Source organism: Gracilinanus agilis, chromosome 2 (assembly GCF_016433145.1).
Source record: "Gracilinanus agilis isolate LMUSP501 chromosome 2, AgileGrace, whole genome shotgun sequence".
Lineage (NCBI taxonomy): Eukaryota > Metazoa > Chordata > Mammalia > Didelphimorphia > Didelphidae > Gracilinanus > Gracilinanus agilis.
In genome coordinates, this window is record NC_058131.1 from 236200556 (window position 1) to 236219842 (window position 19287).

General features: G+C 39.0%; 1 protein-coding gene across 1 annotated transcript; it reads right to left on the reverse strand.

Annotated features, from left to right (window-relative positions):
• Positions 1-237: 237 nt before the first annotated feature.
• CHRNA2 (cholinergic receptor nicotinic alpha 2 subunit) lies at positions 238-19049 on the reverse strand. Its single transcript, XM_044663770.1, has 6 exons — positions 18968-19049; positions 15439-15590; positions 14548-14592; positions 8579-8688; positions 1544-2549; positions 238-363 (listed from the first exon to the last, which is right to left on the reverse strand). The coding sequence occupies exons 1-6, from the start codon at positions 19047-19049 to the stop codon at positions 238-240; spliced, it is 1521 nt and encodes a 506-aa protein (XP_044519705.1).
• Between the last annotated feature and the right edge of the window lie 238 nt (positions 19050-19287).

Genomic DNA, 19287 nt, shown 5'->3' on the forward strand with positions numbered 1-19287 from the left:
GCTAAATGAATGAATGAAATAATCAATAGCTTCATGGCAGATAAGTCCCAGCATGGTTTAGTTCAATAACTCTATAATGGAATAACCAATGGCCTCATAACACCGATTCTCAAATGGTTGACTGAATTAGAATTTCCTATTCCCCCAATGTCTTAGTTGAAATGCAAATATAGTTAAAGATATTCAGGGAAGCTACAAGACATCATAAATGGCACCTTTGGATCAGGACTTATACTTTTAGATCATGCCAGCTACAAGTGGAGGAAGAAAGAGGCCAATGGTCCCAAGGAAGCAGATGATGATAAACATCCAAAGGAATATCCGGTCAATCACCATGGCAACATACTTCCAGTCTTCCTTTACCTGTGGCAAAAAACCAATGCATCATGAAAAGGACAGAAAATTAGAGAAAAATGGCACATGAATGTTTGCCTAAATGATGGCGAGACCAAAAGGTTAACCCTGGCCACAGCCTAGATGAGTGCCTACCATTCTGGGGCTTTAGAAAGGATAGCAACCAGTGAAGGGAGGGTTCAGAAAAAGACCACAGAAGCCAGTTTTTGTTTCAAGGAACTTTGCTATTTCAAGGCTTAAATAGCCTAATGATCTCTACAATCAATCTCCTAATTTTTAATAGACATTGTCTTCTTACACCCAAGCCCCACCACATTGTAGAAAAGGAGTTCTTAACCTTTTCAATATCAATCTGGTGAAGCCAATGGACCCTACAAGAAATATTTTAAAATGTATAAAATTTTAAAATATATTACAAAGGAACCAAATTATATTGAACTATAATTATCAAAACATTCTAAACAAGTTCATGGACCTCTGTCCTAAAGATCTTACAGTCCTTTCCAGCTCTAAAATTCCATTTCAAGTTCTAGGTAAAAGAAGGTAAAGACGTCACCAGTGATATTACAACATAATTTAAAAGCACCAGTATCCCTGAGGAGTGGAGATGTCACAGTGAGGAAAATCTCTAACTATAATCTGACATGTGAAATCAGACTTTCAAAAGATTACACAAACTGATCACTCTTCATCTTCATGAATGGTAGAAACTTACATATTCTGCTCACCCATATAAAATGGTCATTGGCTATTCTGTTGTGGAGTTATTAGCCTGTGTTTAGATAGATCTATCATGAAACTACTAGTTGTTTCAATCATTCCACAAATATATGATATGATCCTTGTCCTTTGGAAACTTATAATCTAGTTGAGAAAATAAGACAACAGGTTTTAATGCAAAGGAAGAGACAGAATGAAGATACCAATGCCATTGACTCATTGAGTCTCTGTGAAGGCAGTGTGGGGCAATGAAAAGAGTGCTGAGTTTAGAATGCTAAACTTGGAGTCACAAAGATCTGAGTTTATTCCTGGTTCTTCCACTTATTTATGGGATCTTGGATGAGACTTCATTTGCATAACTATAAAAATAGATGCTTCTAAGGTGGGCTCTAAGGCTTCTACTGTTCTAGGTCTAGGAAACTGAAATCAGAGCTGGTGGTGCTGTATCTTGTTCTCATTCCCAACTTACCGAAAAATCAGCATCCTCAGTCCTCAGATGATCAGCAATATAATGCACACCTTCCAGGGCTTTTTGGATGCTGGGAGGCAGAAGGAATCCAGTCTCTGGCAATTGAGTCCCTGCCTTGAAACATGGAGATTCATGGTGATGGCCACCACAGTGATGATAGAGAGTATCTATTACTGGTGATGAATGACCAGAAAAGTCCCAGTTTTCTTCTTCACTTTTCTTATCCTCATCTACATTGGTGTCCAACCAATGATGAGTGGAACTCAGCTTTTGGCCAGGACTGTCGTGGAACTCTAGGACAGGAAGGGGCCGATTCATCCAAAGCCATCTGGGTATACAGCCCAGAAAGGCAACTCGCACCCAATGGGGCATATTGTGGGTTCCTGGAGAGCGGTGGTGGACATTGAGGACAAAGACCGTGATGACAATAGACAGTGTGACAAAGATCATGGTGAAGAGTAGGTACTCACCTATGAGTGGAATGACTAAGGAAGTGGAAGGAATAATCTCAGTGATGAGTAGCAAGAAGACAGTGAGTGATAGCAAGACTGAGATACAGAGGGTGATCTTCTCACCACAGTCTGATGGCAAGTAGAACACCAGGACAGTGAGGCAAGAGATGAGGAGACAAGGGATGATGAGGTTAATGGTATAGAAGAGAGGCAACCTTCGGATAATGAAGAAATAGGTGATGTCAGGGTATATCTCAACACAGCAGTCATATTTCTTAGTGTTATAGGTACCCACAGCATTGATGATGGCCCACTCCCCACTCTCCCAGTAGTCCTTCAGATCTACCATCTGTTCCATCTGCTCAAGGTCAATCTTGGCCTTGTCATAGGTCCAGGAGCCAAACTTCATCTTGCAGTTCTGCTGGTCAAAGGGGAAGAAAGTCACATCAATGCTACAGGAGCTCTTATAGATTGCTGGTGGTGCCCATTTTACTGTACCAGTGAAGAACAGGTGAGCCTTAGTCATGTGAGTTACTATAAATTCCCCATCAGCACTGGAAAAAAAAAAGGAGTGAAAATTAGAAAACCACACATACCTTCTTAAACTAATCTTGCTTCAGAATAGCTGAGTAGAAAGAGGAGATAAAAGCTCTTTCTGGCTATGTATTTGGGGTTTTCTATGAATATTTAAGAATGCCTGGCCCCTAAACCTTTATTTTGTGCTTGACATATATAACTTTATATAAAGATTTGCTATTTTTACACTCAGAAAGAAGCAAGTAGCAGAACAGACAGTGAACTGGCCTTGGCATCAGGAGGCCCTGTTTTCAAGTCCTTCCTCCTATATTTATGGCTTGTGTGATGCTGTGCCCTTAATCTCTCAGTGCCCCTACACAACTCACCAAGATTATAAATTACATTAGTGTTGCCTAGGCATATTGTTAGGGCATTTTTTCCCCAGAAATTTCTTGCCCTGATAAAATCACAGTTCCAGAACAACAACAAATGTTCAGAGAGCAGAAAGTCATCTAGATTGGCTGGCCTGTGGAGTAAGTATGTAGAGAAAGAGCAGGTTGGAAAAAGGATAAATTGTAGAGGGCTTTGAGGAATCTAGACTTTGTTCAGAAGGCAGTTAGAAGTCAATGGAGTTATATGAGTCAAGTTATGTTTCAAGTTTAATCTGCAAGGATGTACAAGAGAAGGAAGGAGAGAAATGGGGGGGGGCAGGGAGACCAGTATAGGGGGGGGTGTTGTATATCATTTTGAGGTACTAAGCAACAGGAATGGAAAATAAGGGGAAAATTAAAGAAATATTGAGACTAAAAAATCAACAAAACTTGGCAATAACTTGAATATAGATGATAAGAAAAAGGGAAGAGACAAAGGTGACTCCAAGGTTTTAAAAGGAGGTGCTTAAGAGAAAGGTAGGGGTGACCTAGGTCAGATTCTGAGGAAAGATTTTCTCATTGGAAGAATCCAAAAAAATTTTACATTGGGAGACTGTGCCAGACTCAACTCTTGAAAATTAAAAAAAAAACCTTAAGTACCCACTTTATAGGATCAAGTCAAGTCAATAAAATATTTATTAAGTACCTACTTACTATGTGCAAGGCACTGTGCCAAATGCTAGAGATTCAAAGAAAGGCAAAAAAAACAACAACATCTCACCCAGTTCCTGCTCTTAAAGAGCTCTTAGTCTAATGGGCTACATGCAACTATGTACAGACAAGATCTATACAGGATAAACGGGAAACAATCAACAGAGAAAAGGTACTATGATGGAGGAAGACTGAGAAAGGTTTCTTGCAGAAGGTGTGACTGTAGTTGACATTTGAAGAAATCCAGGGAAGCCAGGAAGCAGTGGGGTTTTTTCTTTCAAGGTTCAAACTTTATTCCTGATGCTGGACAAGCTCTTTTTACTGCTTAATTTGACATACATCTCTATCCTGCAGAGACAGTCCCATTACCTTCCATCTACTTTTTACTAGTAGCAACATTATATTTAATTATATAGATTTTAAGGCTTTATAAACCCTACTCTCCTATAAACCTTTTCCACACTCTTATTAACCTTTCCTACACTCTTATAAACACTGAGCCAATCAGTACCCAGGATAGAGAACATAGCATTGTGGTTAGTTGCCTTTCATTCCATCAGCCAATAGTGTGCTGTGTATAATCTCATGCTGATAAACTTGCACAAGTGGTAGTGGCAAATTGCATTTCCATTGTGTACAGTACAGTATTCATTTGCAAAATCCTGTGATACAGCAAAAACTCTGTGATATAGAATTAGATTTAAAAAAACAACCCATGATACAGTAAAGCTACGATAAGTAAATGGCAATATAGTGAGAGACGATTGTACACAGGCCAAGAATCCAACATCACCAACTGATTCTCAATTCACACATTCAATATTTCAATAAGCTTCAAACTAGATTTCTTTTCCATCATCTTCATCCCGATTGCCCTATTCATCAATTTGATCTATTATATTTTACTTTATTTTTTAAATTTTATTTGTTAATTAATTAATTTAGAATATTTTCCATGGTTACATGATTCATATTCTTTCCCTCCCATCTCTCCTCCCCCATCCTGTAGACAACAAGTAATTCAACCGTATTTTATATGTATCATTGATCAAGACCTATTTCCATATTATTAATTTTTGCAATAGAGTGAACATTTAGAATCTACATCCCCAATCATATCCCCATCAAACCATGTGATCAAGTTGATCAGTTTTAGAATTCTCCCTCTGATACATACACTCAGACCCTTGCGTATTTCAATTCTTCAAAGTACATTCCTTCTAACAATAATTATCCTAGTATCCTCCAACAACCTCTTCCAGTTGTTCATTGGCATTGGAATTATATCATTCATGCTTATTAGATGATGATATAGATGCTAACACAGTAGCTCTTCAAGTGATCTACAAAAATTGGCGATCCTGGATTCATACTTAAAATAGCATGACTCATGCTAAACAACAACTCATGAGACTTAGAGCACATTTTTTCTCCCAATATCAGCGCACTAGCCCGCCTAGGTTTAATCATGGCCTCCATCCATGACTTCCCTCAACCATAGAAGGGACAACCCCAGTATCAAGCACCATAGTTGTAGCAGGTATTTTTCTACTAGTCCGATTTCACCAGATAATAGAAGACAACGAAACAATCCTAAGGATTTCCTTATGCCTAGAGGTGATTGTGATGCTATTTATAGCCATCTGCCCAATCATACAAAATGATATCCAAAAAATTGCAGCATTCTCAATATCAAGCCAACTAGGCCTAATAATAGTTACAATTGGATTTAATCAACCACTCCTCACCTTCCTACACTCTCACACACATCTTCTTCAAGTGTTGAGAGTTTTTCTTAATTTCTCCCTTTTTCTTTTTAAGAGGCAAGGGAGTAAAAAGATTTCTGAGTAAGAGTCCCCTTGCTGTGCAGGCTGTCAGTTGGGGACAGCTGGTCTGCGGCTGAGAGTTGGTTAGTGAGTTGCAGGCAGTTGGAAAGGGGCTTTTGTCTCTGGGTCCCCTGGGGAGAGGAGTGTGTGGCTAGCTCTCTCTGGGATTGGCAGTTATTTTCTGACAGTTGGAGACAGAGAAATGGATTTAAGGCCTTAACAGCCTTATTGATTATTTATTTATTTATTTATTTAAAACCCTTACCTTCCATCTTGGAGTCAATACTGTGTATTGGCTCCACGGCAGAAGAGTGATAAGGGTAGGCAATGGGGGTCAAGTGACTTGCCCAGGGTCACACAGCTGGGGAGTGTCTGAGGCCAGATTTGAACCGAGGACCTCCCGTCTCTAGGCTTGGCTCTCAAGCCACTGAGTTACCCAGCTACCCCCAAGCCTTATTGATTATTGATTAGCTTGGGTAGATAGGTTAGTTAGATAGTGAATAAATTATTAGATAGTCAGTATAGAGAAGTCTAGGCCTGGTCCTATCCTTGGCAGAAGAAACTGCCCTCAAAGGCAGATAGATTTAGTGTTTTTTAGAAAATTTTAGTTAGGATTGGGATCTTAGGTATAGTTATAAACTATTATAAGATTACTCTCATTTTCCTCCGTTCTATTTCCTATCGGCACTTTCCTAACAATAAACTAAGTGTTTTATGTTTACCAAATTGCTCTCCTGACTTTGTTCAAACTCCTGCCCCCAAATTTTAACTCTTCACAAAAGTAATACTATTCCTATGCTCTGGCTCTATTATCCACTGCCTAAATGATGAAGAAGACATTGTAAAAATAGGGAGCCTATTTACCACTCTACCAATTGCATGACCTTCCCTAATAACAGGCAACCTTGCACTAATAGAAACCCCTTTTTTAGAAGGGTTCTACTCAAAAGACTCAATTATGGAGGCCCTAAAAACATCATTGACCCTAATTGCTACCTCCCTCACAGCCATTTATAGCTTACACTTTATGTACTTTGCTCCCCTTCCCATCAATATCACCTATGAAGGGAAAAAACCCAAATCTCATTAACCCCATCATACACCTAACACTAGGCAGCATCTTTGTGAGCTTTACCCTAATGATAAGCATCCCACCAATAACCCTGATTACCATGACTATGCCAACCCTCATTAAAATATCAGCCCTCATCATTGCCATTGTTGGCCTTCTAATTGGCATAGAGCTTAACTCCTTAACCAACAAATCTCTCACCTATTTAAACCATACTCACAAGTAAGGAAGATAAAGTACAAGAGATGGTAGGAAGGTAAAAACAATAAGATTTGGTGTCATATTGGATATGGGGGGGTGAGAGAGTGAGGAATCAAAGATAACTTTTGCCTTGCCTCCTGCATGGTGGGGCTGGAAAGATGGCGGAGCCCTCCATAGTAACGGGAAAGTTAGGAAGAACAGAGAGTTAGTTTCTGGGTGCAGAAGGGTGAGGACAAGGAGATAGCAAGAGTTGGAAGGAAGATTAATGATCATTCATTGAACCTCTTTGTTTTACTGGAGAGGAACTGATACCCAGAACAGCAAAATAACTTGCCCAAGGCTACCCACATTATGTGTCAGAGATAACATTCACCAAGTGACTCACTACTCCATAGCTCACAGGCTCAAAGTGCCAGAGAGGTGACAAGCAAAGAAGAGATAACTCCTAGCCAGAGTCCCTGGAGCCATGGAAATGAACTTAAAGATGAGGAGCAATAAAATGAAGGGTTGGAAACACTCTTTTAAGTCTTTCTGTTATTATGAAAAATCACCACTAGATGCCAGCAAAAACTCTATTTTTGCTTTTGTCCTTGAGTTGTTTTATTCCTATCCAACTTTTGATGCTCCTATTTGGGGTTTTCTTGGCAGAAATACTGGAGTGGTTTGCGATTTCCTTCTCCAGTTCATTTGACAGAGGAGGAAACTGAGGTAAACAAGGTTGAGTGACTTGCTCAGTGTCACATAACTAGTAAGGATCCAAGGCTAGATTTGAAATCTGGAAGATGAGTGTTCTTGATTTCAGGCCCTGCCCTCTGTTCACTGCACCACTTAGCTGTTTAAGCAGCAACATACTTCAATATCTGGCTGGATCAGAGGAATATCCCATATTCCTTTCCCCTCAATGCTTTATTTTAGCTTAGGCATCTCCAAAGCTATGCCAGCAAAACCCAAACTGTGGTAGAGCCTACCTATCTTTGAAGGCTTTAAGGAGAGACTGGCAATAGACCAAGCACTGTTCAAGGACAGAACCAGTCTGCCTATTACAGGGTGAAGTTCCAGTGGTTTGGTCACTAGAGAAAGGATTCTTTGACCATGGTGGTCCAAGAAATATATGGGAAATTGCTATAGGTGACATAGTGTTTAGTACACTGGACTTGGAGTCAGAAAGATCTAGAAACTTAGAAGCTGTGTGACCCTGAGCAAATCATCTTAATCTCTCTCAGCCTCAGTTTCCTTATCCATAAAATAGGAATAATAATAATACTGACCTCTAAGGGTTATTGAGAAGAGTAAATGAAATACCATGGTAAAGCACTCTGAAAAATCTTAAGGTTCTTTAGAACATCAGCTATTTTTGACATAATTATTCCTAAGGGAAAGAAAAAAGCATTAATTCTTCTGGGTCAATCCTGGAAATTTGGGAACAATTTAAAATTGTTCTAAAAAATGCCAGACTAAGGATTTGAGACTTTATTCATATTATTCATTATCAGAACTATAATTTTATTTTATTTTTAATTATTTGAATTATTTAATAATTTTACTTATTGCAACTGTAACATTTAAATATACTAATATATATTATATTGTGTAATAAAATGGAAGGAGTATTGTATTTAGTCAGAGGATCTAGGCTGGCATCTCGCCTTTTCCACTTAATCAGGATTTACTGGATGCCATACTAGGCCCACTATTTAGGCACTTGGAGTGTCTTTTTCATCTTTGCATCCCTACTCCCTGCCATCAAGGCAATCCAGTTGGGAAGACAAGCCATAGATAGCAACAGTTCCATTTGGAATTATTGCATGCACTAACCCTTCCCCAGCTCAGTAGGCAAAATCTGGTTAATAATTCCAGATTCTGGCTAAAAAGAAAGGGCTGCCTACTTGTTGTAGAGAACAATGTCGGGAATCCAGATCATTTCTGAAGGGACCCGGATCGATGTGATGTTGCCATAATCAGTTGGGTTCCAGCGGAGCTTGTAGTCACTCCACTCCTAAGCAAAGAGGAAAAGAAGGTTCAAGTCAATTGAATTCTACAAACATTTATTAAGCACTTGCTGTGTATCGGGTACTGTGGTAGGCCCTGAAGGGCAAAGACAAAAAAAGAAATAGTGGCTACCCTTAAGGAACTTATATTCTTCAGGAGGGTTGAGGGGAGTAACATGCACATGAATAAGTTAATGGGATATATAGAAAGTTTAAAAAAAAAAAAAAGAGGCTCTCCTCAAGACATATAAGTAAAGAGAAGCAAACCAGCTCTCTCTTTCAACTATTTCAACATGAATAAATAAAAACATCAGTGTAAGAAATCCAAAGAGAGACTACAGTTAGCCCTAGGGAAAGGGGCCAGTGAGAAGAGGACACTTCCAGCCATGGAGCACAGTGTATAGAAATCTTCTAGCATAGAAATGAGGGGCCTGTACCGTCTTGCTTTGGCACTGAATTGGGGCTCAGAGGACTAAGGAGTTTGGATCAGAATGTCAACAATGATGGCTCTCACTGGATCAGGCTACCCCAAGTATACTGCCCTGTATAGACCCCTCTTCTTTCTGCTAGGGAGGCTTCCTATTCCTGTTAGGACCACACATTTCTGAGGTTTTTGAAAGACCCAGCACCCGTTATCCATACCCAAGTAATAGAGATCAATATTAAAACAGCTGCACTGTTCTCTACAGAAGTTCAGAGAGCCTGGTCCTAATACAAGTCCAAATTAGTGAAATAAAACTGAAGAAATGGGAAAAAAGAAGAAAATATTGATGATAGACAAAGGTTTTTTTGAGTCAGGGGTCTTCAAAGCACAAATTCAAGAGAAGTAAAGAATACCACCTCACCTACAAATAAAACCTCCAAGAAAATTGATTTTACATAAGCTTTACTGGTTCTCCTGAAAGAAATGAAGCAAGAGTTTTGTTTTGTTTTTTTTAAACTCTTACCTTCTGTATTAAAATCAATACTGTGTATTTGTTCTAAGGCAGAAGAGTGGTAAGGGCTAAGCAATGGGGTTCAAGTGACTTGCCCAGGGTCACACAGCTAAGTAGTGTCTGAGGCCAAATTTGAACCCAGGACCTCCTGTCTCTGAGCGTGGTTCTCAATCCACTGAGCCACCCAGTTGCCCCCGAAGCAAGAGTTTTAAAATAATGATATAAATGAAATGAGAGTTCTATAGGAAAGAAAGAGAAAGGAAAAAGAAATTTCTAGTGAAAAGAACTGGAAAAGCAGATATCTTAGTTAAAGGAAGTTCAAAGTCTTGTCCAAATAATAGATTCCTTGAAAATTAGATTGGATCAGACAGTAAGCAAGAACTCCATGAGATAATAAGAAATATTAGAATTTGAAAGGCTGAAAAAATATCAGAAAATGTAAGATATTTCTTAGCAAAAACAACTGACCTGGAAAAATGGATCAAGGGAAGTTAATCTAAAAATCATCAGATTTCCTGATAACTTCTATCTTTAAAAAAGTCTAGTTGCCATATTTCAAGAAATCACAAATTAAAATAGCTCAGAGGGCAAAGTGAAAATAGAATACACTGATCACCTCCTGAAAAACTCTAAATCAAAATTCTCAGAAACATCATAACCAAAATCTATCACGTCCAGGTCAAAGTGGAAATAATATATGTATCCTTAAAGAAAGAGTTCAAGTAATAAGGAATCAGAGCCAGGAACACATAAGATCTCTTAGTGACCGTTATAAGGTAAGAGTAGAGTTGTTTTGAATAAGATGTTCCATTAAACAAAATATAAAAAGTTAAACTGTTGGGTGGATGTGTGTGAGAAGAATAGGTCTTTAATGAAATAGAGGACTTCCAGGTGTTCCAGATGAAGCTGAATAGATATTTTGAAATGCAAAGCAGGAGTCAAAAGAAAAATATAATGGTAAATATGTTGGAGCAAATAGAAGGCATACGTGATGTTGAAATGTTTGTTTTCTAACAGGGGAAAAGTGGTCCCTTACAAACCACATTCTTCTTCAAGAATCAAACAGAGAGTAAACAAGGTGGAGGTCATGTGAGTTTTGTTATATTTCAATGCTCTTAAAAGAAAAAAAAGGGAAAGAAATGGTAATAGATTAGTGAAGAAATAGGAAGGAGGGGGAAAGAACTTATTATTTTATATAATTAAATCTAAATTCAAAGGAATGGGTAAAGAGAGTGAGAGATAGATGAACTTCATTTTCATTTGAATTGGACAAGGGGGGAGGGATTGAGTACACACAGAGTTGCAAGAGTTTGCTAGAAATATGAACTGAATTTAATAGGCAGGCCTCAGATATTTCCTAGCTGTGTGATCCTGGGCAAGTCACTTAACCCCCATTGCCTGGCCCTTATTGCTCTTCTGCCTTGGAACCAATACTTAGTCTGGATTCTAAGACAGAAGCTAAGGGTTTAAAAAGAAAACTTAATAAAGAATCAGGCAGGGAGACAGATGGAAGGCTAAGAGAGTAGTTTTAGTGAAGGATTAATCAAAAGAAATTTCTTCTTTGAAAAGTGAAGAATGAAATATAGCATAAAAGGAAAGAAATAAATGGCAAGAGACTGTGATCAAGGACTGGAAAAGAGGCATTGTCAAACAGAAGCAGGTTCCACTTTTCTTTCAACACTCTTTTTTGAAAGAGAAGGAATGAGGACTGAGAGAAAAAGTATAACAAAATATGATGGAAGGAAATAAACAATTAACAATTATAATTACAAATGTAAAGAGGAGAAACTCACCCATAAAATGGAGGCATAGCAGAATGTAACAACATGTTAATTATAAGAAATACTCTTCAAACAGAGTCGCATAGTTACCATAAGGGACTAAAGCAAACCTTTTATGTTTCAAGTGAACTTAGAAAAGCAATGATAGCAATCATGATTTTAGACAAGGCAAAAATTAAAAAATAAACTTCACTAAAAGATCAAGTGGAATACATTTTGTTCAAAGGCATTGCAGATAGTGAATTAATATTAACATATCTATATACATATATATGTACTGAATGGCACAGAGATCACCTGAGGGCTGTCACATAGATGAGGAATCTAAATAAAGGAAAAATTAATTGATTTGTAGAAAGAAAAAGACAATAAAACTATAAAGGCTTGAGATTTCAATAGACCCCACTCAGATATAGAAAAATTGACCAAAATATAAATAATGAAGCATATATGTTAGATCTCTAGAAATAACTAAATGGGAATAGAAAGGAATATACATTCTTTTTTCATGTGATACCTTTAAAAAATTGACCATGTGTTGGCATATGTAAACTTTAGAAATAATTCTGGAAAGCAAAAATATTAACCATGTTTTTTGACAATCATAATATAATAAAAATTATGTTCAATGAAGGGCTCTTTAATAAAGGATTAACATTAATTGAAGACTAAATGTTTTACTTTTGAAGAATTTGTAGGTAAAAGCACAAATCATAGAAACAATAGTATATTCTTCAAAGAAAATAAAACAACACAATAAAACTTCTGCAAGGCAATCAGATTTTCCTGAGAAGAAATTTGTATCTATAAACTTTTTCTTCAACAAAAAAGAGAAAGAACAGATCAGTAAAATAGGCATGCAACTAGGGGGGGAAATGCTGTAAAACTAGAGAGAACCATTTCAGTGGAAAGATGAGTTCTGTAGCCAGACTAAGAACGTGACCAGAAAGGAAGTAAATATATCACTCAGACAAAAGTTCTAAAGAAATCTTTCCCCAAAAGGGAGGACAAATAGAAGATGGTGGATAGCAGGGATGTTTGAGAATGAGGAAGACAAAGACATATAGTCACTGGAAAAGCAATCAGTTGGCAGACTGAAAATTAGCAAGAGAATGGGTATGATAGAAGGAGCAATATGTTAAAGAAGACGAAGTGGAATGAAATCTCTTGTACCGGTAGAAGGATTTGCCTTGGCACAGATAAGGACCATCTCTTCATGTGAAATAGTGTTGGAGGAGATGGTGGCAGAAAGTATCTGGGTGAATGGAGATGAAGAAGAGAGGGCTCTTAGTGAATATTGTCAGTTTTTTTCAGTGAAATATGAGACTAGATTCTCAGCCGAGAGAATGGGGGGTAGACAGATCCAAGAGGGGTTTGAGGAGGAATGAAAAGTTTTAGAAAAGCTGCTGTTGTGATCGGCAAGCTAATTAAAGAAGTGTGCCTATATTGCCTTGTCTCAGTGAAGGCCCTTTTGAGATTATGTCCATAAATTTATAGAGAGCCTAGTTTTGATTTTCTCCAGCTTAATTCAGCAACATATGATTAGGAGTTCAGGTAGGAGATGGTGGAAGATAGCTGAGACTTAATATGCAAGGGCATATCTGGGAAAAAAATTTTTTTAAAAAGGTCTTCAAGAGAAAAAGACAATGTAAAGAGATGAACTGGTTCATCAAGGGTCAAGATGGAAAAAAGAGAACAGTTTAGCCAGTGCATTGTGATAATCTGGGAATGAAATGAGGAGTCAAGGCATTAGAGGTTGCAGTTTGGACAACAGATTATGATCAAATAGAGGAATCTCAGAGCTCATGAAAGTGGAATACCTGTGCTTGATGGCAAGAGTAAGGGCATGTCCATTTTGTGAGTAGTCATGGTAAAATGGAGGAGTGGGTCATAAGAAATGAGTAAAATGAGGAATTAGGAGGTCAGATTGAGTAAGGAAGTCAACATATATGTCCCCTAGTGTAAGGGTAAGAATTATGAGGGAGAGAAATTGTGAGCCAAACACTGAATTCAGTGAAGGAGAGCTTCCTGGAGGTTAGTTGTTCATCCTTCGTTTTTGAAGAGAGCCAGTGACTTCATGGGGGTGATGACCTGTGAGCAAATTAAACTTAAGTCAGGTTTAGTTGCACAGTCTTCAGCCTTGCTCTCTTCCAGAGTCATTGATATCCAAAGGCAACAGCTATGAGAATCTTGAGTGAGAAATATAAATTTGTTTGGACCTCAAAGGAGGAGAAAGGTTACTAGGTGATGGAGGGAGAGGGAGAGCCTGGAAGTGGGAAAGGGGAGCAAGGAGTGTTCTAACTCCCCCGTCATCCTGAGGGATATGATAAAAGTGCAGCCAGTGCTGAAAAGTTTATAGGTAAAAGCCAGGCAAAGGAAAATTGTGCCATCAAGAGAAAGCCAGTGCTCAGTGAGTACAAGAAGAATTAGTAAAAGTACAAATGCAAGAAGGAGTTAGAAAAGAAAAGATGAAAATAAGTTTGCTACCTATGGAGCAGGCATTCCAGAGAACACAATGAATGAAAGGATGTTAAGCAGGGAGAGTTGAGTTGAAGATGTTGGGAATAAGGGAACACTTAGAAAATGGGATTTGAACAATGATATCTACAGGTGCAGAAGCACTGGAATGGGGAGGGTATGATAGAGTGGGAGTCTGTTAATATTGAGAAATTAGTTCATGTAGGTTATCAATATCCCTAGAGGATCAATCTTGAGGCAGATTCAACCCAAGATGTCAGCTAGCAGCATTTATCTGGAAAGACACATAGGGTACATGCTTTGGGACAGGCTAAAGCAAAGGCAACTGGTAGAGTGATAGGAAGCTGAAGAGGAAGGGCATGAGATGGAATGGATGGCCCAGGTAGGCTAAGATGTTCTCCTTCCCTGGAAGGCACTTCCTAGTAGACACAGACAAGGGAACTGATAAAGATGGAATCTTGTCTCGTCCTCCGAACCTAGTTCAGTGTCTTGGCACACCATAGGTGCTTAATCAGTGCTTCTGAATTGAATTAAGAAATGAGGGATAAGCCTGCGGGATGACTTTCCATGAGTTTCTTGGGAATTCCAAAAAGCTTTCCCCAGGGATTCCTGGCTCCTTCTTTTGGGCCTCTTCTCTACAGAATAAACTGACCTTTGCACAACAAAATCTCACCTGTTTCAGCCAGACATTGGTTGTCATCATCTGATTCTTCTCATCCTGGTTTTGGAGGAAGAAACAAAAGAGCTCTTTGAGTGTGAAGTGGCTGAACAAGACTAGGAAAAAGAGGGCAATTGCTGATAGGAGGCTCCCTCACCAAAGGAATACCTGATACTTCTCTGCTACTCCTTAATCTCTCCTGTGAATATAGCCACCAGGTTTTCTATCCCACTAAAGAGCACACCCTTGGGATTAGATATATCAGGGAGTGGCAGATTTCTCAACCACTTATATTTGGTTTCCTTTCTACTCTAGTGCTAATGATCACTTTTCCCCACCTTTCTAAGTTATGCTTCCACGAAATCTATCTTTTTTAAAGATAGATTCTAAAATATATTTTGTCTTATTATTGCCTGCATTTCTTAGTGTATCCATTGCACACACATGTGTGTGCGCGCTCACACACACACACACACACACACACACACACACACACACCCCATACATACACACTCCTTCCAATGGACCTTGTTTATAATAAAGGATAAAAAAGAGGAAAAATTTAACAAAATTAACCAATACAAGGAAAAGGTCTGACATCTGTAGAAATGCTAGCAACAACAATAAGAAGAGAAAATGGAGGAAAGGAGATACTTTCTCATCATATCTTTTATTTGCTAGTAAAATATGTTACATTTTTAAAGGAAGTCCAAGTTAAATGACTCCAAGTTGCAAAGTTAGTGGCAACTGGGTGGAGCTGGAATATGGAGAAGGATCTGAGCTGGACAGGGATGGTAAATCCTAAAAAGAAAGGAAAAGAGCCAGGATGGAAGAAGAAGGATCATGTGAGTGGGAGAAGACTTTAGTCTGGGTCTGAGCAGGAGAGTCCTATAGTGAGATACTCACCACATCAATCAGTTGGGCAATGGAGAGCCCAAAGCGGATGATCACCACATCAGAGCTGTTCCGAACTGGGCGGGACCAGCGATTGTAGCCTCTGAAGAGCTTTTTGAAGAGGCGATCTTCATCTAGAGCATGGGAGGCATGCTTTCCTGGAGCTGTAAGGGAAGGGACAGAAGGGCACAGATTCAGAGCTGGAAGAGACTTTATAAGTCACCCCCTTCATTTTACTGAAGAAATTTGAGATCCAATGAACTTTCCTTTGTACCATACTGTCTCTCTCTAGTTAAGCATCTTCTCCTCCCTCCTTAGTATCAGTATTCCCCAGTGCTCTTCCCAGGATCTTCTTTTCTTTTCTCTAACTTAGTGATAACATATACTCTTACAGGTTCAAGTCTCACCTCTACCAAGATTACTCCTAGTTCTAGATCGTCAGGTTTAATTTTTTTCTAAAATTTTTTTATTGTGCCATTAATTATCTGTTGATTCATAGGCATCATAAATTCATATTACCAAAAGAAAATTAAATTTCTTTCCCTAAAAAACTTACTTTTCTTCCAAACTTCCCTATGGATATTGAGGGTTTCACCATTCTTCCAGTCAATTAAATTCATTCCTTTGTAGTCATCCTATACTCTATCTTCTCCTTTACCACTCTTTCTACCCCAATTTCCAATTGATTGCCAGATCTTGTTGGTTTTATATCCTCAACATCTCTCATATTTGGTGTGAAGGAGAGATGTTGGAAAGGGAGGCAAGATTGCAAGCAGAGTGACATGGAATGTTGTGAAACAGGAGAGGCAGGAGCAAAACCCTGTTAGAATCTGCAAGGGAGAGAGAATGCTGGAAATCTGCCAGTTGGGGAGTTGGATCAAGACTCTGGAGCCGAAACCATCTCCAAGATCCAGCTCTGACCTCCTGTGAATCTCTTAACTTGTTCCAGTGAGAAATCTGGATAGATTCTGAAGATTGTTCAAGTTGTCTACTCTGCTGTTACTCTAAGAAGATCAAATCGGAGAGGGAATTGATTGAACTGCTAAGCTTGCCTTTGGGGAGACTTTAGCCTCTCCGGGGTAGACACCATCACTCCTGACACCTGACACCAATCTTTATTCAATCTATATTCTAGAGACTTATTTCTGTGGGGTTTAGCCTAGAATTAGATTAGACAGAAGGGGAATCTTTAGGCAAAGAGTGTAATGAGTGCAGCCTCAGCTTTGCCGAGGATCGAAGAGACTTTAACACAAAGTCAGACTAGTGGGTCATAAGATAGATACGTTAGTGATAAGGGAGCACCCATAATCCATACTCCTAACCCCATCTTCTGTTACATTTTAATAAACCTTGTTATTTCTAAGAAGTAGTCAGTAACATTGGTCTCCTCTCCATTCACAGAGCCATAACTCCAGCTCAGTCCCTTATCACTTCTCTCTTGGACTATTAGCAATAACCTCCTAACTGGTCTCCTTGCTTCTATCTTCTTCTCACTCCAGTACATCCTCTGTACAGCAGTCAAAATGATCCCCCTGTCTCATAAGTCTATCAAAACATAAAAGCCTGACTTTGCGAGGCCCTGAATATCTAAGTCTGGGATCATCATCACTGTGTACGTATTAAACTTCCAAAGAATAGGTGATAAGGAAATAGCTCAAATATTTATAGGCCACATTGCAGGTCACCAAAGTTCATTTCTCTCAAAAACCTTGAGGTTAAAAGTAAGTAGCACAGATATTATTATCCTCGTTTTATAGATGAGAAAACAGAGACTCAGAAAGGCTAGTTGTCAGTCAATAAACATTTATTAAGTGCCTACAATGTGCCAGCCACTGTGTGAAACACTTGGGATATTAGAAAAAGCAACAGATAGTCCCTGCCCTCAAGGAGCTCCCAGTCAAAATGAGGAAGACCACACACAAATGTGCAAGTTTTCTCAGTCAATCAATTGACAAACATTTATGAAGCACCTACTATGTGCCAGGCACTGTGCAAAAGTGATGAGTACTTTCTCCTAGTCACAAGGCAGGTAGGTATTTGTAAAGATTGTTGCTGCTGGCTGACTTCTTGGAGGAGTGAGATCCCTAAACTCTGTAGTCTGAGGACCCGTGATCAAACTTTGACTTCTGTGTGACTCTGGGCAAGTCACTTCAACTTTCTTTGCCTTGATTTCCTCATCTATGAAATGGAGAGATTGGACCCAATGGCCCCTAAGATTCCTTCTGTTTCTAAGCTCCCATGATGCTAAGCTGAGACACAGACTGGGACCTTTGATTCCAAAGAAAATGTTCTCTTATCTACACTTCATCTCCTCCATCCTATCATCCCTCCTCCCACCCCCCAAATTTGGTCTCTAACAAGAATAAATGCTTCAGGGGCAGCTGGGTAGCTCAGTGGAGTGAGAGTCAGGCCTAGAGACAGGAGGTCCTAGGTTCAAATCCGGCCTCAGACACTGCCTAGCTGTGTGACCCTGGGCAAGTCACTTGACCCCCATTGCCCACCCTTACCAATCTTCCACCTATGAGACAATACACCGAAGTACAAGGGTTAAAAAAAAAAAAAAAAGAATAAATGCTTCACACCCTGTTGGATTCCAGGGATTCTTCACTGTGGGTTGATATGTCATCAACCTCAAAAATGATTACCAATTAGCCATAGCATGAATCTGAAGCTGACCACTATATGAGCGTGTCTTTGTGGGTAGTTTTAGAAAGACAAATATTTAATTGTGAGAACTGTGCACACACACACACACACACACACACACGCACACACACACACAGAGTATCAACTTATGATTTCTTCACTACTAGTGGAGAAACTCCATCTATCAATGCAGAATGACAACCATGTTGTAAACGTAAAATCTCAAAGACTTGCTGGAACCACTGAAGGGTTAAGTGATTTATCCATTATGGCTTTACGCCTATTCCCATCTGTCTGAATCAGACACTGGACTTGAATCCAGGCTACTCCGTATTCTAGGTGGGTTCTTTGTCTGATATTCCATGCTGACCTTCAGAAAATTTCAGAAAGTTTATTGAGTAAAGACAGCTAAAATAGAATAGTGAAGAGAGTGATTGATGGATTTGTAATTGATTTTCAAATTCTTCATGAGCAACTCATCCAACTTCAGTGAGCCTTAGTTTGCTCAACTATAGAATAAGGATGATAATTCTTGTCCCATACCTACTTCACAGGGTCCTTGTAAAAAAGAAAAAAAAAGTACTCTGTATATTTGGTTTGTTTGCACCTTTGATTTCATGGGTATATGGAACTCTATGAGTTTTAGTGTTCCATTAGATTTTCCAATGAATGTTTACATTCTTTACCAATGAATATTTACAACTATTCTTCACCTTATATTCTCATATTTTTCTAGAGGATTATGAGAAGTTAAGTCATTTGTCCAGGGTCACACAGGTAGTTTATGTTGTAAGTGGAATTTGAACTTAGGTGTTCTGGACGCTGAGGCTAGCCTTCTCTCCATTATAGACTATATGCCTCCCCAGTGTGAATATAGATAATTAAGACCACTCACCTGCTGAGCTATGGATTGTCAAAAGGAAGCACCATACCACAAGTTTCCCGATGGATGTGAATCTAAAAGTGAGGTGATCCATCCTTTGGAAGGTCAGAGAGCTGGTTTCCCCTGAAGATCAGAAAGTGGATTAATTGTTTAGTGTCCAGGAACTTCACTGGTGGGGGAAGTTTGCTTCTAACTTTCCTGGGTTGCCTTTGGAAAACTCTCAAGAGCAGGGTTCCTCCAGATCCTGGGGAGATCCAGAAGATCATAAAAGGAATGATTCACAGCAGTCCCCAGTGAGGGTTCAAAGATCTTCTTCCTAGAAAAGTCAAAGG

Coding starts and splice junctions, on each gene's coding strand:
- CHRNA2 (XM_044663770.1), bottom strand. CDS start 19,049: ATGGATCACCTCACTTTTAGATTCACATCCATCGGGAAACTTGTGGTA. Junction 2,550..8,578: donor GACATTGTTCTCTACAACAA/GTAGGCAGCCCT, acceptor TTTTTTTTCCAG/TGCTGATGGGGAATTTATAG. Junction 364..1,543: donor CTGAGGATGCTGATTTTTCG/GTAAGTTGGGAA, acceptor TTTTTGCCACAG/GTAAAGGAAGACTGGAAGTA.